This window comes from Lynx canadensis, chromosome C1, assembly GCF_007474595.2.
Source record: "Lynx canadensis isolate LIC74 chromosome C1, mLynCan4.pri.v2, whole genome shotgun sequence".
NCBI lineage: Eukaryota > Metazoa > Chordata > Mammalia > Carnivora > Felidae > Lynx > Lynx canadensis.
In genome coordinates, this window is record NC_044310.1 from 6,752,419 (window position 1) to 6,776,934 (window position 24,516).

General features: G+C 45.4%; 1 protein-coding gene and 1 long non-coding RNA gene across 8 annotated transcripts in view; both read right to left on the reverse strand.

The window, feature by feature from the left end:
* CLSTN1 (calsyntenin 1) overlaps positions 1-23,066 on the reverse strand; it is an 89,862-nt gene extending 66,796 nt beyond the window's left edge. For all 7 annotated transcript variants that reach the window (XM_030324101.1, XM_030324098.1, XM_030324094.1 and 4 more), the window contains exon 1: positions 22,975-23,066. In XM_030324101.1, the coding sequence (XP_030179961.1) occupies positions 22,975-23,065 (91 nt within the window). In that variant the 5' untranslated portion in view covers position 23,066. The remainder of the gene's footprint in view (positions 1-22,974) is intronic.
* On the reverse strand, positions 4,687-10,221 carry LOC116738245. Its single transcript, XR_004343945.1, has 3 exons — positions 10,122-10,221; positions 9,908-9,912; positions 4,687-4,698 (listed from the first exon to the last, which is right to left on the reverse strand). It is a non-coding gene; the product is annotated as an uncharacterized LOC116738245 (long non-coding RNA).
* Positions 23,067-24,516: the final 1,450 nt, after the last annotated feature.

A 24,516-nucleotide genomic window follows, 5' to 3' on the forward strand; every position in this document is an offset into this window, starting at 1 on the left:
GGCTCTGTGCTGACACCTGGAGCCTGGAGCCTGCTTTGGATTCTGTCTCCCTCTCTGCCCAGCCCCCAGTCACGCTCTGTCTCTCTCAAAATTAACATTAAAAAAATTGAAAAAAAATAATATTAACTGAATCAATAATGAATAACCTTTCAAAACAGAAAGTACCAGGCCCATATGGGTTCACCAGTAAATTCTACCAAACACTTAAGAAGAAAATTCTCAGTCCTCCATAATCCCTTCCAGACAACAGGCAAGCAGAAGGAATACTTCCTAATTTCATTCCATGAGGTCAGCATTACTCTAATACCAAAACCAAACAAAGTTATTATGAGAAAACTACAGACCAATATCTCTCATAGAAAAATCCTCAATAGGGGCGCCTGGGTGGCTCAGTCGGTTAAGTGTCTGACTCTTGATTTCGGGTCAGGTCATGATCTCACAGTTTCATGAGTTCGAGCCCCACGTCGGGCTCTGTGCTGACAGTGAGGAGCCTGCTTGAGATTCTGTGTCTCCCTCTCTCTCTGCCCCTTCCCCACGTGTGCTGTCTCTATCTCTCTCAAAATAAACAAACTTAAAAAAATTAAAAAAAAAAAAAAAAAGAAAAATCCTCAACAAAAAACATTAGCAAATCAAAACCAATGAGGTACAAAAAGAATTATACAGCATGACTGATTCAGATTTATCCTAAGTATGTTAGTGTGGCTCAACATTTAAAAATCAATTAATGTAAAGAAGCCATCACATCAACATGCAAAAGAAGAAAAACTGCATGATCCTATCAAAAACTGCAGAGAAAGCATTTGACAAAATACAAGACTCCTTGATTAAAAAAAACAAAAACAGAAACAAGCACCCGGGTGGCTCATTCAGTTAAGCAGTTAAGCATCCAACTCTTAGTTGCGGCTCAAGTCATGATTTCATGGTTTGTGGGATTGAGCCCTGCGTCCTGCTCTGTGCTGACAGCGCAGAGCTTGCTTGGGATTCTCTCTCACCCTCTCTCGGCCCCTCCTCCACTTATGTGCACACCACACACTTTCCCTCTCAAAATAAATAAGTATTTTAAAAAAACAAACAAAACAAACAAAAAAACACCTCACAGCAAGCTAGGAACAGAAAGGAACTTCCTGGAGCACCTGGCCGGCTCGGTCAGCAGAGCATGTGATTCTTCACCTCAGGGTCATGAGTTCAAGCCCCATGTTGGGCACAGAGCTTACTTAAAAAAATCATTAAAAATTAAAATTAAAAAAAAAAAAAAGGAATTTCCTCAACTTGGTAAAGCACACCTACAAAAACCCTACAGCTAATGTCATACTGATGTTAGAGAAACCTGAAACTTAAAATATATCCCTTATCACCACAGCTCAACATTGTGCTGGAAATTCTAGCTAATGAAGTGAGAAAAAAAACAAAAGGAAATACAAAGGTCTACAGCTTGGGATGGGAGAAATAAAACTGTCTTCTGTTCTCGGATGATATATGACCATCTATGTGGAAAATCTGAAAGAATTAACCAAAGAAAAAAAAACTTCTGGAAATAATAAGTGATTATAGGAAGGCTACAGGAATAGAAGGTTTATATGCAAAAATCAAAGCACTTTCCTACATACTAGCAGTAAACAAATAGGACAAAATTTTAAACACGTTACCATTTACATTAGCACCCCAAAAAATGAAATGCTTGAGTATAAAGCTAACAAATTTATGCACAAGATCTAAGTGAGGAAAACTCCAGCCAAAGATATTAAGAACAACCAAAACACGAAGACAGTCCATGTTCATGGATACGAAGACTCAATATTGTCAAGATGGCAGTTCTTCCCAACATAATTCCAATCTAAATCCCAGCAGGTTGTTTTGTAGATGTCAATAAACTGATTGTAAAATTCACAGAGAGAGGGAAAAGACCCAAAATATCCAATTCAGTATCAAAGAAGAACGAAGCTTTATCTAAAGCTACAGTAATCAACACAGCCTGGTAATGGTGAAAAGAACAAATAGATCAATGAACAGAATGGAGAGCTTAGAAACAGACCCATATAAATAGAGCAACTGATAATTTTGACAAAGGGGCAAAAGCGATACAACGGAACCAAATCTCTTCAACAGATGGTGCAGAAGTAGCTGGACATCCACAAGCAAAAAGACGAATCTAAACGACCTTACACCCGTCATAAATAAAATCCAAATGGATGTAGACCCGAAGGTGAAATGCAAAACTATAAAACTCCTGGAAGATAATGTAAGAGAAAAGAGACAACCTCGGGCATGGTCACGACACAATCCATGAAATGACAAACTGGACTACATTAAAATTAAAAACCTCTGCTCTGTAAAAAGTAATGTCAAGAGAACGAGAAGACAAGCCACAAACTGGAGAAGATATCTGCAAATGACACGTCTGATAGAGGACTACTGTCCAAAATATACAAAGAACTCAACAATAAGAAAACAATATGATTTTTTTTAATGGGCAAAAGACCTGAACAGACACCAAACAGACAGACAACGTATCATCAAAGACACACAGATGGAAAGTAAGCATATAAAAAACATGTTCAAGGGGCGCCTGGGTGACTGACTCAGTTGAGCGTCTGACTCATGATTTCGGCTTAGGTCATGATCTCGGGTTCGTGGGATCGAGAACCAGCTGGGCTCTGTGCTGACAGGGCAGAGCCTGCCTGGAATTCTCTCTCTCCCTCTGCTGCTCCCCCACGTGCAGCATGCATGCACGTGCCCTCTCTTGCTCTCTCAAAATAAACATAAAACAAAAAAAAAAATTAAGAAATAAAAATACGTTCAACATCAAATGTCATTAGGGAATTGCAAATGAAAACAACACACCTATTAGAATGGCCAAAGTACAAAATACTGAGAACACCAAATGCTGGGGAGAGTGTGGAGCATAAGGAACTCTCATTCACTGCTGCTGGAAATACAAAATGGTGCAGCCACTTTGAAAGACAGTTTGGCAAGTTTCTTACAAAACTAATCATACTCTTAACATATGATCCAGCAATCACACCCCTTGGTATTTACCCAAACAAGTAGAAAACGTATGTCCACACAAAAACCTGCACATGGATGTTGATAGCAGTTTTATTCGTAATTGGACGCAACCAAGCTGTCCTTCAGTAGGTGAATGGATAAACTGTAGTCCGTCCAGACAAGGGTTATTTAGCACTAAAAAGAAATGAGCTATCACTCGACTGAGCATCTGACTCTGGAGTCCGGCTCAGGTCATGATCTCACGGTTCGTGGATTCGAGCCCCATGTTGGACTCCATGCTGTGACAGTGTGGAGGCTGCTTGGGATTCTCCCTCTCTCTCTCTGCCCCACATGTGCTCTCTCTCTCCCAAAATAAACTTAAAAAAAAAAAAAAAAAAAAGAGCGCCTGGGTGGCTCAGTCAGTTAGTCCGACTCCGGCTCAGGTCATGATCTCTTGGGCCCCGTGTCGGGCTCTGTGCTGACAGCTCAGAGCCTGCTTTGGATTCTGTGTCTCCCTCTCCCTCTGCCCCTTCCCCACTCATGCTCTGTCTCTCAAAACTGAATAAACATTTAAAAAAAAAAAAAAAGGAAAGAAATGAGCTATCAAGCTATGAAAAAGCATGGAGGAACCTTAAATGCATCTAATTGAGAAAAGCCAATCTGAAAAGGCTACATGCTGTAGGATTTCAACTGTATGACATTCTAGAAAATGTAACACTATGAAGATAGTAAAAAAAAAAAAAATCAGTGGCTGGCAGGCTGGGGAGGGGGGGATGAACAGGTGGGGCACAGAGGATTGGTTAGGGCAGTGAAACTATCCTCTATGATTCTACGGCAGGAGAGATGTGTCATCATATGTTTGCCAAAACCTACAGAACGTACAACACCAGGAGTGAACCTTAATGTAAACTATGGACTCTGGGTGACAATGACATGTCAACGTAGGTTCTTTGATTGTAACACATGTGACACTATGGTATGGGTGTCAATAGTGAGGGAAGCTGTACATGTGTGGGGAACGGGGTATATAAAAACTCTGTATTTTCCAGGGGCACCTGGGTAGCTGAGTCGGTTAAACATCTGACTTTGGTTCAGGTTATGATCTCACGGTTCGTGAGTTCGAGTCCTGTGTCTGGCTCTGTGCTGACAGCTCACAGCCTGCAGCCTGCTTCGGATTCTGTGTCTCCCTCTTTCTCTGCCCCTCCCCTGCTCATACTCTGTCCCTCTCTATCTCTCAAAAATGAATAAACGTTAAAAAAAAAAAAAAGTTCATGGGGGCATGTGAGTGGCTGAGTTTATGAGATCAAACCTTGCATCGGGCTCTGCACTGACAGCACAGAGCCTGCTTGGGATTCTCTCTTCCTCTCCCTCTGTGCCTCCCCTGCTCTAGTTCTTTCTCTCCCTCTGTTCTCTCTCTGTCATTTTTTGTTATGTGAATTTCACCTCAGTTTTTTTAGGGAAGAAGAGTTCTCTGGAATTGAACTAATAAAACAGCAAACACATGCTTACTCAGTAGAATAAATATTCCTGAAATTTATATAGTCATCTTAACAACCCTGTGATAGGTTATATCCCTTTTATAGATGAAGAAACTGAGGTACAGAGAGATTACGTAGTCTGCTCAAGGGCACAAAGCAAGTTAACAGCAAAGCTGGATTCGAACCCCAACAGGTGAGCTCCAGAGTCCATGTTCTTAACCATACAACCACACTCCTGCAGTGCCCACATGTGCTCTGCCAGGATCCAGACGTGGAACTAAGACCAAGGACTTTCTGACAGTGAAGGTTGCCTCCCAACATGAGAGGAGCTCCCTGATAGATGAATTCGAGCAGAGATTAGCTAACTGATGCCAGTCCTTATTGTAGACAAGAATCCCACGTAAACAATCGCTGTCAACTCTGACGCCGATTTGGGCACAGTGTGCAAACTTCTGGGATGTATGCATCAGCCAAGTGCACAACGTTAACTTTATTAATGTAACTTTAACACAACGTACTCTTCCTCCAGAATTTTTATTTTAAGTTTTTTAATGTTTATTTATTTTTGAGAAAGGGAGACAGAGCATGAGCTGGGAGGGGCAGAGAGAGGCACAAAATCCGAAGCAGGCTCCAGGCTCCGAGCTGTCAGTACAGAGCCTGACGTGGGGCTCAAACTCATGGACCTCGAGATCATGACCTGAGCTGAAGTCGCTCAACTGAGCCACCCAGGCACTCCCCGCCAGAATTTTTTTTTTTTTTACTTTTGATAGTTTATTTATATTTTTATTTACTTTTTTTTTAATTTACATCCAAGTTAGTCAGCATATAGTGTGCAACAATGATTTCAGGAGTAGATTCCTTAGTGCCCCTTACCCATTTAGCCCATCCCCCCCCCCACACCCCCTCCAGTAACCCTGTTTGTTCTCCATATTTGAGTCTCTTCTGTTTTGTCCCCCTCCCTGTTTTTATATTTTTGCTTCCCTTCCCTTGTGTTCATCTGTTGTGTCTTAAAGTCCTTATATGAATGAACTCATGATATCTGTCCATCTCTAATTTCGCTTAGCATAATACCCTCCAGTTCCATCCACATAGCTGCAAATGGCAAGATTTCATTCTTTTTGATTGCCGAGTAATACTGCATTATACACACACACACACACACACACACACACACACACACCCCACATCTTCTTTATCCATTCATCCGTCGATGGACATTTGGGCTCTTTACATACTTTGGCTATTGTCGACAGCACTGCTATAAACATGGGGGTGCATGTGTCCTTTCGAAAGAGCACACCTGTATCCCTTGGGTAAATACTTAGTAGTGCGATTGCTGGGTCGTAGGGTAGTTCTATTTTTAATTTTTTGAGGAACCTCCATACTGTTTCCCAGAATGGTTGCACCAGTTTGCATTCCCACCAACACCGCAAAAGAGATCCTCTCTCTCTGCATCCTCACCAACATCTGTTGTTGCCTGAGTTGTTAACGTTAGCCATTCTGACAGGCGTGAGGTGGTATCTCACTGTGGTTTTGATTTGTCTTTCCCTGATGATGAGTGATGTTGAGCATTTTTTCATGTGTCGGTTGGCCATCTGGATGTCTTCTTTGGAGAAGTGTCTATTCACGTCTGTTGCCCATTTCTTCACTGGATTATTTGGTTTTCGGGTGTTGAGTTTGATAAGTTCTTTATAGATTTTGGACACTAACCCTTTATCCGATATGTCATTTGCAAGTATCTTCTCCCGTTCCGTCGGCTGCCTTTTAGTTTTGCTGACTGCTTCCTTCGCTGTGCAGAAGGTTTTTATTTTGATGAGGTCCCAGTAGTTCATTTTTTCTTTTGTTTCCCTTGCCTCTGGAGACGTGTTGAGTAAGAAGTTGCTGCGGCCAAGAGGTTTTTGCCTGCTTTCTCCTCGAGGATTTTGATGGCCTCCTGTCTTACATTTAGGTCTTTCATCCATTTTGAGTTTATTTTGTGTATGGTGTAAGAAAGTGGTCCAGGTTCATTCTTCTGCATGTCGCTATCCAGTTTTCCCAGCACCACTTGCTGAAGAGACTGTCCTTATTCCATTGGATATTCTTTCCTGCTTTGTCAGAGATTAGATAGCTATACATTTGTGGGTCCATTTCTGGGTTCTCTGTCCTGTTCCATTGATCTGAGTGTCTGTTTTTGTGCCAGTACCATACTTTTTTTTTTTTTTATGTTTTTTTATTTATTTTTGAGACAGAGACAGAGCATGAGCAGGAGAGGGACAGAGAGAGAGGGAGACACAGAATCTGAAGCAGGCTCCAGGCTCTGAGCTGTCAGCATAGAGCCCGACGTGGGGCCTGAACTCACAGACTGTGAGATCATGCATGACCTGAGCTGAAGTTGGACACTTAACTGACTGAGCCACCCAGGTGCCCCAGTACCATACCGTCTTGATGATTACAGCTTTGTAATACAGCTTGAAGTCCGTCCCCTCCAGAATTTTTAAAACTTACTTCAATTGGGGCACCTGGGTGGCTCAGTCGGTTGAACAGCTGACTTTGGCTCAGGTCATGATCTCACAGTTCAGGAGTTCCAGCCCAACATCAGGCTCTGCACTGTCAGCACAGGTCCTGCTTCAGATCCTCTGTCCTTCTCTCTCTCTGCCCCTCCCCTGCTCATACTCTCTCAAAAATAAATAAACTTAAAAAAAAAAACCCACTCCAGGGCACCTGGGTGGCTCAGTAGGCTTGGGCATCTGACTTCAGCTCAGGTCAAGATCTCACTGTTCACGAGTTCAAGCCCCCGCATCGGGCTCTGTGCTGACAGCTCAGAGGCTGGAGCCCGCTTCAGATTCTGCGCCTCCTTCTCTCTCTGCCCCTCCCCCACTCATGCTCTATCTCTCTCTCAAAAATAAACATTAAAAATTTTTTTAAATCCACTCCAATTTCATAATCACTCCTGACTCAACTGCACATGAAAGGTTCCTACCAAGTCACTCAAGTTTATTCTTTATTACAGAGAGAAAGGGGGTTAAAGACACTCTAGATGGGGCTCCACATATTCCTGCTTTTCATATTCTGAGCTATAAAAATATACTGACAACAATAACCACTTCAGTTGTTTCCTCTTTGATAAAATGGGCTGAATGGGTCAAATTAATTCTAAAATCCTTTCCATTTCTAGAATTCTAGCCATGTAATCCAGAACCTGTTTCCTTTTTTTCAAATTAGCATATTTTTAGGTTTCCAGGTTTAAAAAAGTACTTACTGTCCTAATGCAATAATATACAAGTGTAACCAGAGATTATTTAAGAGGGAAGATAAGTTGTCAGGTTTTAAAAATAAGAGGACTGGGCCGCCTGGCTGGCTCTAGTCGGTGGAGCGTGCGAATCTTGATCTCAGGGTTGTGAGTTTGAGCCCTGAGTTGGGTGCAGAGATTACTTAAACATAGTATCTTTTAGAAAAACAAAAAATAAACTAGAAGTAAAGGACTTGCCGTAAAGGGGGAAAAGGAATTAGATGACCTTTCAAGAGGAAGGTGGATTTATGGAACGTAGTCCAAGCAAGAACGAGCTCAAAAGTATCGCCAACCCAACTAACCAGCCATTCCCACGAAGACAAACCGGACAGGCACTTATGCATAACTTACTCCAGATTCGGAGAGAACTCCAAAACGACTTCCTTTATTTATTGTGATAGTTATAAAAATCACTTTTACAATGAAATCAGCCATTTAAATATCTCAAAAGGGCCATCTCATGAGGAAACACAAAGATGGTCATCTTTCGTTTTTTTTAGTACTGAATTAAAAAAAAAAAAAAAAGCTTGAGTTTTTTTTCCAGATCTCATTCTAGAAATACTAATCAAGTAAGTGCACACCCCCCAAGAAACAGCCCCAAAAATCTGACTGTAACATCTTCTACTTTTTCATGTATTCTGGCCTTTTCCCTCATTAAAAACATGTCCTCTGGTAAAACTTAAACAAAAACCACAGTAATAAACCACAGGCACACAGATCCTGATTCCTCACACGCAGGATACCGACTGCCTACAGAGCTGTAAAGGCCCCTCACCGGGCGGCAGCAAAATGTGACGTTACAGGCAAGTCCAGCCGGGGGCCAGACTACACTCGTGTCTTCCACGCTCAAGAAAGCAAGTGACAACGTAACTAGAGAGAGACAGGATTATAGGAATCGGTTGAATCAACTCGTTTCTCTCTCTCTTTTTAAATAAATCCTTTGCAAGCTGTGCCTTCTACTTAGTCTATTATTTAGAAGCAAATTACAGGCAACATATCCCTCAACTGTATTTTGACCATCAACCACTGTCCTAAAGCAGCAGTTATCAGAATGTGGTCTGAGAACTCCTGGGGGCCCCCAAGACCCTTTTAGGAAGTCCTTCGCAAAGCCCTCCCTTCAGCTACGTATTTGTGTGAGGCTAAACGTTCTTCATCTGCTTCAACCAAAAGACAGATAGCAAGGGGTTGAATACAGAATCTGGCGGACTTCTCTTACCGCCACATTAAAGAGATTAGCAATAATGGAAAACAATGCCAGTCTTCTTACTGAGAAGACCTACTTCCACCGGTTTTTGTTTTGGAAAATACAGTTATGTTTCATTAAAAATATGTTACCCGGGGCACCTGGGTGGCTCAGTCGGTTGGGCGGCCAACTTCGGCTCAGGTCAAGATCTCGCGGTCCGTGAGTTCGAGCCCCGAGTTGGGCTCTGTGCTGACTGCTCAGAGCCTGGAGCCTGTTTCAGATTGTGTCTCCCTCTCTCTGACCCTCCCCCGTTCATGCTCTGTCTCTCTCTGTCTCAAAAATAAATAAACGTTAAAAAAAAAAAATATGTTACCCAACTACATTTCAATTTCAATATATGTATATCATGTTATCATTTAATGGGTTTATTGTTGCTCTTTTAAATAAATTCAGAAATATTTTAATAGGTTCTCAGTTTAATTTCTAAGAGTAAATATGGATAGATAAAATCCACATAAACACAACCTCTTCAAAGTCTTCAATAATTTCTGAGAGCACAGGGTTCCTGTGACCACACAGTCTGGGAGCCCTACAGGATTAAACAGATCCTACTACATCCTTCTAATGAACATACCCACCACACCCAGGACAAATGTTTAACGAACGACACCGAGAGAGTCACAAAACAACTTGTATAAAATTTTATTTTGTTTCAAACTTTGACTATGATTATAAATTTTTACAAGGCAAAAGAATCTAGAGATATACACAAAAGGATTAAGACTACTGATCCCACAGACACAGTATTTTTACGTCATGTTAACCTACTCTTTTTTGTACTCAATCGTATTTTTCTTTTTCTACCACATGGAGGTAACAGCATTTCCCAAATTGCTCTATGGCACAGTGGGGTCATGAAAAGAGCCCACGGTAAAGCGAGTTGGATGAATGTGGGTTATTATCCCCCACCACACGCCCCGGCAACTCTTCAACACAGTCTGCTAAAGGTTCTGGGAAGTCCTACAGCAAGGAAACCCGCCTGACAGCATTTCCCAAACGTAGGCAACTGATAGACCCCTCTTAGCAAGCGACACCTACCCATGTAACATCCTTAGGCAAACACCGCGTGAGAGATCACCCGATACAACAATGTGAAGAGGGGCCTGCAGCCATCCTTTACCGTGACGGTTAGAAGTCACCACGTCACTGGGGTGCCTGGGTGGCTCAGTTGGTTAAGCGTCCGGCTGCGGCTCGGGTCGTGGTCTCGCGGTTCGCGGGTTCGAGCCCCACATCGGGTTCTGTGCTGACAGCTTGGGAGCCTGCTTTGGATTCTGTGTCTCCCTCTCTCGCGAGCGCATGCTCTCTCTCTGCCCCTCCCCTGCTCACACACCGTCTCTCTCTCAAAAATAAAGGTAACAAAAAAAAAGTCACATCACCATTACTTAGAATGGATGACCTCTAGGACACAAGACGTACAAATCCAATCAAGAATATTTGAGGGCCATTAAAAAAAATTTTTTTTTTAAAAAGGGGCTCCTGGGTGCCTCAGTCGGTTGAGCGTCGGACCTCGGCTCAGGTCATGACCTCACAGTCTTGGGAGTTCGAGCCCTGAGTCAGGCTCGGCACTGGCTGCTTAGGATTCTCTCCCCCTCTCTCTCTCCCCACCCCCACTCACACTCTGTCTCTGTCAAAATAAATATATAAACTTAAAAAAAAAGAGTATCTGGGGGTTATGGAAACCACCTTTTTTACATTTGCTTCAGCAAAATACCTCTACAAGGAGTAAATTTAATTTGTATACATTTTAGAACCTGGACAATTCAAGGAATGGTTTTATTTTATTTTTTTTAAGTTTATTTATTTTGAGAGAGAGACAGAGCAAGCATGAGCGGCGGAGGGATAGAGGGAAGCCCAAGCAGGTTCTGCCCCATCCGCACGGAGCCCGACACAGGCTCAAAATCATGGACCGTGAGACCATAACCCCGGACAAAATCAAGAGTTGGACACTCAACCCACTGAGCCGCCCAGACGCCCCCCCTAAATGGCAATTCTTAAGTACAATTTTCTTTGATGAAAAACATAAAGCGTTATTTGACCGCAAGTCATTCCTTTAAATGATGCACGTTATCAGTTAGTTTCTCCGAACGGGGTGACCGGCACACACGGGCAGTTCTTGGTGTGGCGGACACACAGCTGCTGGCAGAAGGCTCACCGCGCGGGTCGTGCCTCTCCGCCCCCCGCAACCCCCTCCGCCCCCCCAACCCCCGCCCCCCCTGCAGTGCTGACACCCGGCCACCAGGGGGCCTTGCTGGCCCACGTCTCCCCTCTTCTGCTCCCTTCCTTTCCAAGATCACAATGAACAGGCCGCATTCCCTCTTGTCCCTCTCACAGGTCAGATCACTTCCAAGTCAAGTCACCCTCTTCAGTCCAGCTGCGAACCAGGAGTGACTGATCACGGCTGATGCTCCCCACAAAATCGTCTCAAGTTACTGTACTACTTCAAGACCTACTCACCACATCGTAAGTAGCACTTCGTCAGCGGTTTATAAAATTATTAACACTGTAATGGTGTGTGTGCTGTGTTTTCCTCTAAATTTGCCTGGTTTTCACTTGGCTTATGGGTTAGACAGGTTTCTGGTGATCACTTTTAGAGCTTGAACAGTTTAAAACAAAGTTTCTGGGGGAAATGCAATGTGAGTTCTAACTTCAATTCCTAACAGACGGATATGAATTGCCTTTTCGAGTCATCTGGGCATCAGAAATGGGTCCCAGGAAACAATGCGTCAAGTCAAAGCTAGGACAGGGCGCCCGGGCAGCTTGGTCGGTTAAGCATCTTGACTTCGGCTCAAGTCACGATCTCGCAGTTCGTGAGTTCGAGCCCCGCGTCGGGCTCTGTGCTGACAGCTCCGAGCCTGGGGCCTGCTTCGAATTCTGTGTCTCCCTCTCTGCCCCTCCCCTGCTCATGCTCTGTCTTTCTCCCTCTCACTCTCAAAAATAAACATTTTTAAAAAAAAAATTTTTTAAGTCAAAGCTAGGTTAATGCAGTTGACAAACGGTCACTAGAAGTCAGTACAGAGCTGAGGTGGTCAAGAAGCTTCAGCTAAGAGGGACTTCACTGTACCCAGGCAATTGAACATGAGAAAAAAGAACTAAAATGTGCCTGAACATTCAGGAGATAAGATCTCCATCTGACCAGATCTGAACGTGGACTAACTTTTGTTAGCCACTGCTGAGGGCTTCTCTGTTGCTGGGGCTCCATCGCTGCCCAGTGCACCAGCCTGCCTCAATTTGCCTGCCTGTACTTGGATTTCCAAAAGATAAGAAGGTACAGGCAGGACTGGGGCGCCTGGGTGGCTCCATCAGTTAAGCGTCCAACTTCGGCTCACAGTTCATGAGTTCGAGCCCTGCATCAGGCTCTGTGCTGACAGCTCAGAGCCTGGAGCCTGCTTTGGATTCTATGTCTCCCTCTCTCTGCCCCTCCCCCACTCGCTCTCGGTCTCTCAACAAAAAAGGTACAGTCAGGACTGCTCTGTTCCAAGTCAAGGATTTTACCCCAAATCCCTATCTGCTCTCCTATACCAATGAGCTGAGTTACCAGATAAAAAAAAGAAACTTCAGGAAACCCTTCTAGCCTTCATCCTTCAGTCCTAAATCACCAAAGCCTGGCCAAAGTGGCCCATATTTGCTTTCTCACTGCCCCTGGCTTCATTCTGTCCACCAGCACTGAAAACCATGTAAACACACACTTAATAGGAAAAGAAAAAAATGCAACAAAGACATACTTGCCTTATGCATTACTTTTTCAAAGTAAATATACGCTAATAATCACCTATCTAAAACATGTCCTCAAACAAATATTAATGTTGTGGTTGTTACTAATTAAAGTCACCATCAAGGGGAAAGGGAAGAGGTTGTGATATTATCCACTGGTACATGTTCCTCCAGTGAGAAAAGGTTTAAAAATGACCAAGTTCATATAAAAAAAAAGCATTTGAATCACTTTCTATTCTGGGTTTTATATGTTTAGATGCTTATTAGTTGCACCTCTTAATTAAACAAGAAAATGTTTCTTACGCTTGGGCATGGACTTTTTAAAACTCCTGTCAAATGCAAATGCTTCATTCAAGAACCTTGAGCAGGTATTAAAGGATATCTTTTTTTTTTTTTTTAACGTTTATTTATTCTTGAGACAGAGAGAGACAGAGCATGAACAGGGGAGGGTCAGAGAGAGGGAGACACAGAATCTGAAACACGCTCCAGGCTCTGAGCTGTCAGCACAGAGCCCGACGCGGGACTTGAACTCACAGACCGTGAGATCATGATCTGAGCTGAAGTCAGCCACTTAACCGACTGAGCCACCCAGGCACCCCTAAAGGATATCTTACAAACAACTCAGAAGCAAGATCAAAAACGTTGCTAATTCAGGGCTTTATAACACACACTGGGGATTATCGAGGTACCCTGCCATTATCACAGCGCTAGTGACTGAGGTGCTCCTGTACCAGAATGGCTGCTGCCCACCTTTTAATCCCCGCCCTGTCCCTTTAATAACTGCAGCCCCAGTGAGTCCAGCCTAGGAAGAAAATTCAATTCAGGCTAGTGCATTTTGCTACTTATTAGCCACTCTGATAAACGTTTGGAAAGCGTAGCAAAAAAAAAAAAAAAAAAAGATTAGGGATTATCCAAGAATTTTAATTATTTCTGTAGTCCTCGTTACTGATTCCCTAAGTAATAGGAAACTGGCATGAATTAGTCAAGGCGTTTTAAAAGTAAACGTAATCTGCTGACGCCAAGGCTTTAATCCCCCAAAACAAAACTGACCCGATTCCTCAATTAGCTTCTACCTCTGATCTGCGGACACTATTGTAATTCAAGTATACTCAGCTTCTACCAGGTGATCAGGAGAGAAGAGGGTAACCCCCCACGCTGAGGCCACCAGAGAACACAAGTCTTGCCTTGAGGAGGTGGGGGGGGGGGGGTGCTGGGAAGGACAGGGGTTGGGAGTGGGGGGGAGAGGGAGTGCTGTTGAGGAGAGCAGGGGATCAGCTGGTTCATCTGAGAATGTCCAGAGGACCAAGGGCTCTGGTGAAAACCTCAGGGCCAGGCCCACGTTCTGAATATTAATACCCTGCCCTGTAAGTCTATCAATATTCAAGACAGTATCCTGGGTTTGCTGGGCCCCATGTTGGTTTAATGCTCTTTGTCATCTTGAAATTATTAGTAAGTTTTGAGCAAAGGGACCCACACTTTGATTTTGCACTTGGCCCCACATACCACGCAGCTGGTCCTCTCCATATTCATCACTAACTACATCCGAAAATATGCAACATCAAATGTGACTGGATTCTGCATTTCAGAGGGAATAAATTATGTCCTTTAAAAGTCACTTAATAGACAACTTCACACAAATCATTCTCGAGTTTTACATATCTTCAATTTAAGTTTATGACACTCAATTTTTTTCTTGTTGATCCTTAACATCAAACTACTGTATAATCTGAGAAGAAAAAATTCCAGGATTATGAAGAGCTCAGAACAAATGTGTGTTACACTCTGGTCTTCAACAGAGATGCCAATCTTATCTACTAAGTTTTAAAATTCACTTTGAATCTAAAGACAGAGATTTCTAAGTGCTTCATACCATTAAAGACTGGATAAATAATAAACAGTTACTTAAATAAAACCAAAGGACCAGACAAAGTAATTTACTTCAACAAAGCCTATTTTTAAGCCAATGAGAAGAACAAAAACGTAATGAAGAAACATCATATTCTTTTTAAGTTTTTTTTTGTTTTTTTTTTTTTTTGAGAGAGAGAGAGAGAGAGCAAGCATGCACCAGTGGGGTAGGTAGGGGCAGAGAGGGGCAGAGAGAGAGAATCCCAAGCAGGCTCCATGCTGTCAGCACACAGCCCGATGCGGGGCTCGAACTCACAAACCGTGAGATCAGGACCTGAGCCAAGAAAACAAGAGTTGGATGCCTAACCGACTGAGCCACCGGGCGCCCCAAGAAGCATCATATCCTAAACTAGTTGGTTAAGAATTCTAGCGTTTCGTCCGGTTGCTTTCAGAGAGTGCAACCCTGCTCCTGGAACCTGGGGGCTCCCTCTGCTTGTCCCCCAGCCGTGGGGTCTGTACCGTAGGAGCTCATTCCTCAGATCACAGCCAGAAATCAGGGCCTGGGGTGGGATGCAGGCTGCAGAAGGGCTCAGCCTTTCTTAAAGTGAGCGGTGGTGACAACGAAGCTGCAGGGCCGGATGTGACAGAAACCTGAAGGGTTGGTAAACTCCAGACCTAAGGAAAGCCGACTCGAGTCTTTACACCGTAAGGAAAGCATTGCTTTTGTGCTAGCAGGTGCCCACGCTGAGTGATCAAATGTCAGGGAAGTGCGGGAAACATCTGTGTTTACAGGGAAGGCTGGTGTAGGGGGCACCTTTCAACGCTGGAAATGATATGGGAGACGATGGTGGAGGAAGAACCGGTTGGATGAAATGCCAGTTATCACTAGAGCAGAAAACATCAGCAACTTAAAACTCTGCTAAGAAAACTTAGACACTGTGAAATATGTATCTGATTAGGAAAAAAAAGCTCCCAGGAGTGATTACCGAGGTCAAGAGTGAGCGTAAGACGGCGTGGCCACTTTGGGAACCGTTCCGCGGCTCCCCAAAACGTTGAACGGGGTCACCACACAACCCGGCCAATTCCACTCTTCGGTGTACACCCAGGAGAACGGAAAACGTACGTCCACACAAAGCCCGTGCACAAGGGTTCACGGCAGCATTACTCACTGTGGCCACAAAATGGAAAAACCACCCAAATGTCCATCAACTGATGAACAGACAGACAAAGCGTGGTATCCGTACAAAGAAATATTGTCTTAGTCTGTTTCAGCTGCTAAAACAAAATGCCATAGACGGGGTGGCTTAGAAACCACAGAAACGTTTCTCACAGACCTGGAGGCTGGGAAGTCCGAGGTCCAGGTGCCAGCATGTAAGTTCTGGTGAGATCCCTCTTCCGGTTTGCAGATGGCCATCTTCTCACGGTGTCCTCACTCGGTGGGAGCGGCAAGGGGAGCCCTCTGGCTTCTCTGAGGAACTCATCCCACTCACGAGGGCCCTACCCTCATGCCCTGATCACCTCTCGAAAGCCCCATCTCCAAGTACCATGATACCGGGGATCAGGTTTCAACATATGGATCTCAGAGGGACACAAACCTAGGGCAAACGTGATTCAGCCATAGAAAGGAATGAAGTTCTGGTTCCTGCTACAACATGGGTGAACCTTGAAAATATCAAGTGAAAGGAGCTCTTTACAAATAGGCCACGTGGTGTATGATTCCAGTGATATGACATGTCCAGAAGAGGCCGATCCCCAGAGACAGAAAGTAGATTAGTGGTTACCAGGAGCTGGGGGGAAGGGGAACTCAGAGTGACAGCTGAGGACCGTGGGGTTCCTCTTCGGGATGACAAAAATGTCTGAAAACAGGGTGCCTGGCTGGCTCAGTCTGTAAACATGCAACTTCTGATCTCAGGGTCATGAGTTCGAGCTCCACGTTGGGTATAGAGATTACTTTAAAAAAAAAAAAAAAAAAAAGGTTCCAAAATTAGTGGTGATGGTTACACAGTTTTGTGAATACACCAAAATCACTGAAATGTGTGCTTTAAAAGGGTGAATCTTGGGGTGTCTGGGTGGCTTAGTCAGCTAAACACCAGACTCTTGATTTTGGCTCAGGTCACGATCTCATGGTTGGTGAGTTCGAGCCCCACGTTGGCTCCACACTGACAGCACAGAGCCTGCTTGGGATTCTCTGTCTCCCTCTCTCTCTCTCCTTCTCCCCAACTCGCACTCTCTCTCTCAAAATAAATATACTTTTTTTTTTTTTTTAGAAAGGGTGAATTTTATGGAATGTGAATTGCTTTTCAATAAAGCCGTTTAAAAATTTAAAAAAGAAGGATGCCCGGCTGGCTCAGTTGGTAGAGGGTCCAACTCCTGGTCTCAGCATTGTGAGTTTGAGCCCCACGTTGACTGTAGAGATGACTTAAAAATAAAAATCTTAAGGGGCACCTGGGGTGGCTCAGTTGGTTAAGCGTCCAACTTTGGCTCAGGGCATGATCTCTCAGTTCATGAGTTCGAGCTGTGCATCGGGCTCTCTGCTGTCAGGGAGGAGCCTGCTTCGGATCCTCTGTCCCCCTTTCTCTCTGCTCCTCCCCTGCTTGTGTGCCCATGCTCACACACACAAACACACACACACATACACACATGCACGCTCTCTCTTTCTCGCTCTCAAAAATAAATAAATATCTTAAAAAAAAAGATTCTTTAAAAAAAATGTTTTTAAGGGATGAAGGAAAGAAAAGAAAGTCTTCTTCTGTACTAAACAGTGATTTTAAGAAAATACAGATCAAGGCAGACTGGAAAAGTAGCAGACTCTGAAGCTGTTGTCACAAGAGACTCAGACGAGTCCAAAAGAGACTAGAAGAGAATACTCACGTCTGACCTCAGGTAAAAGAGGCAAATACGATTCATCCTTTACCAGCTATTTACTGGGGTTCTGGAACAGGAGATGCGTTTCATAGGGTTTTGTTCTAAGTTCAGTTATTGTGAAGTAAATGATTTTGCACCTAAAACTTTAAAAATGAAAAAGCCTTAGCAACACATCTTATGAGAAACTTGAATCTAAAATAATATCATTCTACAGCTAAACAAGAAAATGAACAAAAAATATGCCTAAAACACAGAGGAGAGAGGACCTACCAAATCAGGGACAAACAGGAGGAACTGTCTGGATGACTCAGTCGGTTAAGTGTCCAACTTCGGCTCATCAGGTCATGATCTAGGGGTTCAGGAGTTCAAGCCCCACGTCGGGCTCTATGCTGACCGCTCGGAGCCTGGAGCCTGCTTCTGATTCTGTCTCCCTCGCTCTCTGCCCCTCCCCCACTCATGCTCTGCCTCTGCCTCTCTCTCTCTCTCTCTCTCTCTCTCACAAAAGTAAATAAACATTAAAAAACAAAAATTAGGGATAAACAAATGCAGTATCCCAATTCCTAGGTGGTGGTGGCTCCACGAGAAAACAGGCAAGGTACATCAGCCTGACAGCAAGCAGGTGAAGGTCACAGTTCAAGGGTTCCCATTTCCGGCCTTTGCAAAGTCTCTGCCGGTTATCAAAATACCACTTTTGCTTTGTTTTTCTTGGTCAGTCAGATTCCCACCCGTCCTGAACCCGTATTTCTGAAGCTCTACCACAATATGTATTTTGTAACGAAATCGATCACCTTGAATCCTACTTAGAAAAGACGTAACATATCTTCAAATATCTCTGATCTAACCAATGAAGACCACAGAAAAAACAAGGTGTATTTTTTTAAAAAGCGTAATGATCCCAAACCTCAATTAACCGGAATATGTGAAAAATAGACTCTCGGTGATTTTCAGGATATTCAGACCTATTTCGTTTCAACTTTTACACAAAAACTTTACCACCACCTCCCCCCCCCCCCCGGCCGAAATGATATTTTCCTGCCTCAGAAAGCAATAATAAAAATAATTCAATCTTTTTTAAAAAAATGTCTTAAAACTTTAACATCCTCACTTGAAACACTAAGAGTTGGTCTAAAAGCATTTTGCAGGGGCGCCTGGGTGGCTCAGTCGGTTGGGCGTCCGACTTCGGCTCAGGTCACGATCTCACGGTCCGTGAGTTTGAGCCCCACATCAGGCTCTGGGCTGATGGCTCAGAGCCTGGAGCCTGCTTCGGATTCTGTGTCTCCCTCTCTCTCTGCCCCTCCCCCGTTCATGCTCTGTCTCTGTCTCAAAAATAAATAAAACGTTAAAAAAAATAAATAAAATAAATAAATTAATTAATTAATTAAAGCATTTTGCAGTCAGAAGAGGGACTCTAGTTAACTGAAGGTTCCAGTTAACTGAGTTAAAGCTCTTAAACTGGCATCCTTCCAGAATTATTAATTTTATCATTTCTTTAGCAATTATAGGTCTCCTGTGTGAAACAAATGACCTTTACTCCCGCAAATACAAACGTGAGATTAAGCATAATATTGAAGTCTATACTCAAATGACTTTTCCTCAAAGTTCGTTCTGAAAAACAGGGTAATAAAAGAAGAAACCATTTTCCAAAAAAAAGCAGAGAATTACAGTATTTTTAAGAAGTAGGCTCAAAGTGGTAGCCACAAAGCTACAGCCTTCAAGAGCTGCTACAGATTTTTACGATCTAATAGCTCCAACACTGCAATCAACAGGTCGCTGAAAAAATTACCTATTAATCCATTTCTATGCCCACACTGCAGAATTTAAGTTTGTTTTATACTCTGTAATGCCTCTTTCAGTATGTAACATTTATCTGTCGGATGAAAAAAAACAGGACATAAAAGTCCTATGCTGTTGGGGTGCCTGGGTGGCTCAGTCGGTTAAGCCTCCGACTTCAACTCAGGTCACGATCTCGCGGTCTGTGAGTTCGAGCCCCGCGTCAGGCTCTGGGCTGATGGCTCGGAGCCTGGAGCCTGCTTCGGATTCTGTGTCTCCCTCTCTCTCTGCCCCTCCCCCGTTCATGCTCTGTCTCTATCTCAAAAATAAAAAAAAATAAACGTTAAAAAAAAAAAAAAAGTCCTATGCTGTCAAAACAGACAGGTGTCCGTCCATTCAATCACTCAACAAATACTGAGTACCTATGGGTACTGTGTGGGGGTGACAGGATTCACATACACACAAAACACACCAAACACCTGTCCACCTTGGAAGGGCCAATGTCCTAGTGAGGGGAGCCAGACAATAAACAAAATAGAGGGGTAGAATGGGGTTAAGTGCTACGGAAAGAGAAAAAAAAAAATGAGGCAGGGAAGGGAGGATTCAGGGGTTCACAGAGAGATGTCATTTCACACATGAAGGTGGGGACAGGCCTCACTGAGAAGTCTGTGTACAAACCGGAAAATAACAATAAATATTATTTCTTTGGCTTTGAAATGCAGTCCACAATAGCATTTTTTATTTTTTTATTTTATTTTTTATTTATTTATTTATTTTTTTTAACGTTTATTTATTTTTGAGACAGGGAGAGACAGAACATGAACAGGGGAGGGTCAGAGAGAGGGAGACACAGAATCTGAAGCAGGCTCCAGGCTCTGAGCCGTCAGCACAGAGCCCGACGCGGGGCTAGAACTCACGGACTGCAAGATCATGACCTGAGCCGAAGTCGGCCGCCCAACCGACTGAGCCACCCAGGCACCCCAACAGTAGCATTTTTTAAAAATACTCCTGGGGCGTCTGGGTGGCTCAGTTGGTCAAGCATCTGACTTCAGCTCAGGTCACGATCTCATGGTTCAATGGGTTCGAGCCCCGCATCTGCTTGGGATTCTGTGTCTTCCTCTCTCTGCCCTTCCCCTGCTCATGCTCTGTCTCTCTCTCTCTCTCTCTCTCTCTCTCTCTCTCTGTCTCAAAAATAAATAAACATTATAAAAAAGAAAATTCTCCTAAGCTTTCTATAGTCTCTATTTCAACTTATTTCCTAATCATTGACTGACTGCCTGGAGAGAAAGCAAGCAGCCTAGGGCATGCCAATATGCCTATGTATTTTGATTTACTCTATGTTTTTTTTTTTTTTTTAATTTTTTTTTTTTTTCAACGTTTATTTATTTTTGGGACAGAGAGAGACAGAGCATGAACGGGGGAGGGGCAGAGAGAGAGGGAGACACAGAATCGGAAACAGGCTCCAGGCTCTGAGCCATCAGCCCAGAGCCCGACGCGGGGCTCGAACTCACGGACCGTGAGATCGTGACCTGGCTGAAGTCGGACGCTTAACCGACTGCGCCACCCAGGCGCCCCTGATTTACTCTATGTTTTTTAAGAACTACAGCTACAAATCAAAATCTGGACTTCTCTATTAAACAACTAATTAATAGTCAAAATGCAGCTTCTATTACAAACCCTAACATTCTCTCCAGCAATTTATACTGGTATTTACCCCATTAATAACTATTAGAGTATGACCGGAAGCTCATATCAGCTCTCTTACAGCAATAAAAAAAGTCAGCTATTTGGGGCGCCTGCGTGGCTCAGTTGGTTGAGCATCTGACTTCAGCTCAGGTCATGATCTCAAGGTTCATGGGTTTGAGCCCTGCGTTGGGCTCTCTGCGGTCGGCATGGAGAGGTCAGCTTGGGATCCTCTGTCTCTCTCTCTCTCTCTCTCTCTCTCTCTCTCTCTCTCTCTCAAAAATAAACCTTTAAAAAAACTACAGAAATTGTTTACAAAGTCGGGTATTAGTTGAAATGATCACCTTTAAAATGAACCCACAGAAAGTGTCTCCACAAACATATGTAACCCCTCAAAATGAGATCATTTTATTAGCATTTCTTGTAGCATTCACAACATTTTTTACCTAGCAGGCTGGGGGGGGGGGGGTGGAGGCGGGGAGGGAAGCAACAAAATAACTGATGTTCAAAATGTGTTTTTATTTTGAAGACTAATTATTCTTAAGTACTATAAATGCACCAGAAAAGCTTAGAAAGTTAGCAATTTACAAAGGACTCAGCCCTCAACACATCTTTCACATAAGATTTCCACCATCATGAATATCTGATAGTTGAAATTTCTATTTGTTAAGTATCCAAGTAATTCAATAATGAACGGCAAATGGAGATGAATGGACAAACGGGAAAATACGGATTTTAACAAGAAATGTTATCACCGACTAAACTAAATACATTTGAACGGTTCCCAAAATACCCAATCCAAGCACATATTTTTGAAATGTGTGGGTTTTCCCCAAGAGAAGCAGAACTTTGACATTTTCTCTTGGATATATTAGACTTTCAGACCTCCATTCCACATCTGGAAAGAACACTTCAAACTCAGCTTGATACAACTTTTAAAAATCAAACTGAGAGCCATCAGATAGTGACTAAGACTTGACTACGTCCGTCAACACAATGTTAGAAATGAACTGAAAGAAGTATTCAAAGTTCATTATCATCCTCGATGTGAAGAAAGGAACATGGGACAAAAGATGCATTTGCCTCTTGTGCCCTTTAATTTGTGAACACCATACTTCTCTCCATATGTCATGCCAAGAAAGAGAAAATGAGGATTTTTTTTTTAACAGACTGCTAGTATGAAATACGACCGTTTCATCTAGCCTATCAGCCCTCTCCTCCCCCCCCGAAGATTATTAAAAATTAAAAAATCGAAAGAATAGATCCAAGGACTCTATAGACGACACCTAGATTACTTTGCTCCAAGGCCACGGAAAATGTTTACGATTCCGAGATCCATTCGGAAGCACGTATCTGCAATGCGTAAGCTTTTCGCTGGCAAGATCAGTCAATATCAAAGAGCGCGTACTGTTTAAAAGGTTAAGTGGATGAAGGTTAAAACAACAACGATCAATTCACTAAAAAATACATATATATTTATATTTTTTTCTTTTTCTTTTCTTTTCTTTTTCTTTTTTTTTTTTTTTTTTTTTTTTGCCAAGTAACCATCACATAATTTCGGCCCTGAGGAATCCGAGAGAGGTTTCCGTTGAGGACATGTAAGCCCTCGCACGATCTAAATTACCGTCAGGAAACCTGCACCCAGGTGTCGGGAGCGGAGGAGACGCGGGTTTCTGACGCCGGGTGCGACGGCGATCGTACACCTCAATCACAATTGCACCTTTGGGCAAAACGTGGGAGGGAAGCGAGAAGTTTCAGCCTCTGCTCGTCTGAAAACAGACAAGGTTTAAAGGACCCCGGGGAGGGGGGAGGCGGAAAGGGGCGAGGATGCGGCGTCCGCGGTGCAGCGGCCGGGAAGCGGGATCCGGGAAAGGGATGCGGAGGAGTGGGCTCTTATGTAAGCGCACACCGAAACCTGTGCGTGCGCCCCCAGCCCGGTGCACGTCCGAGCACACGACACACGTACGCGGCCTCTCGCCGGGCTGCACCCCCGCCTGCGGGCGCCGCGGGGGAAGGGGGGACACCGACCCTCGGGCCCGCCGGCACGTCCCCCCCCACCCCCCAGACCCGCGCGGCCGCCGCCCGGGGCCCGAGCCCGGCTTCCCCGCCCCGGGCCCGCCGCTTACCTCGCGTGGCCCAGACCCCGCCGCCGCTCAGCAGCCCGGCCAGCAGCAGCCAGGCGGCCGGGGCCGGCGCGAGCGCAGGGCGGCGCGGCATCGCTCGGGCTCCCGGCGCCGCGGCCGGCTCGAGGCGGGAGCGGCAGGCAGGCGTGCGGGGCGCCGAGCGGGGCTCTCGCGGCCCGGGGCCGGCTGCTTCGCGCGGCGGAGAGCTCCGGGATCCGACGAGCCGCCGCCGCGACGCTGGGCCGCGCGCTCGGGCCGCGGGCGCCCTCCCCTCCGCCGAGGCAGCGCTTGGCTGGAGGCGGCGGCAGCAACTAAGATGGCGGCGGCGCGCTCTCACGGGTCCGGCGAGGGTACCGGCGGGGGCGGGGTGGCGGCGGGAGGAGAGCGCGCGCGCGCGCGCGCGGGCGGGAGGGGCGGGGTGGCGGCGGGAGGGGCGCGCGCGCGGGAGAGGCGGGGGCGGGGCGCGCACCTCGAACCGCCGACGGAGCCCGGAGCGCGCGCCCGCGGGGCCGCGCCCGGGGAAGGGGTGGCGGCGGGGGGTGGGGGGGGTTGTCTCCCGGGCGGCTCCGGAGAGTCTGGGGGGGAGGGCTGCGCCCCCTGCCCCCGCTGCGGCCGAGAGCATCAACCCCTCGCCTCCCCCCACCCGCCACGAGTTCCCCCCCCCCCGCCGGCTCCGGAGCCAAGCGAGCCGGCCTTTCAACCCTCCGCACCCCCAGCCCCAGGGAGTGCAGACCCCGCTGGGGGGGGGTGCAGCCCGCCGCCCCTGAGCGCCAACACGTTGAGTCACTTTGGGCAAAGCGCGTCGCCTCCCAGAGTCCCGGTGTCCTCCTCTTCTGCCCCGTGGAGGTGGTGAGAGGGAGCCTGCGGGGTCGGGAAAGGTTTTCAAGGAGATCGAGGTCAGCGAACCGCACTTTGGAAACAGCCCAAGACTGCGCAGCACGTGCTGCGAAGGTTCAGCCCTAGGAGGGGGCATTCACTGCCCCCAGGGAGTCCGCCCTGAATTTGTAACTCAAGATTCTTTTATTTGCCGAAGAAATGTGTGATGCTGGATGATCTTCGTGTGACGCCAGTGGTCCCTTAGAAATGCAGAGATCCAAATGCATTAAGAAGGGTTCCTCCCAGGGGCTTGAGTCGTCCCCTTTTCCTTCTGCCCTGGCGCCCCCACCTTCCCTCGGCCCCTACGACCACCCCACACTAGAGGAAAGGACTGGAACGGCCATGGATGGGCTCCTGTGCCAGGCACTGTGCCCATTACTGGCACCATTTTGCAGGTGAGGACACAGACTGAAAGGCAAAATGACATCCGCGATTGCAGGGCAACTACGGTAAAAAGAACAACCAGCCCTCAAGGACAAGGTGGTGACTCTAGGGAGACTCCAAGAGCAAAAAGTTAAATAACAATGAAATGTGAATTAGTTGAGACTGTGCTGGAAGGAGCTTTCAAAGGTGATTCAAACACTGTGATTGCCACAGCCGTGATAGCTGAGAGCGTCTGGCGGGCTGGTGGGCTTTGTGGAGGCCAGCGTGGGGTGGGGTACAGGAGGT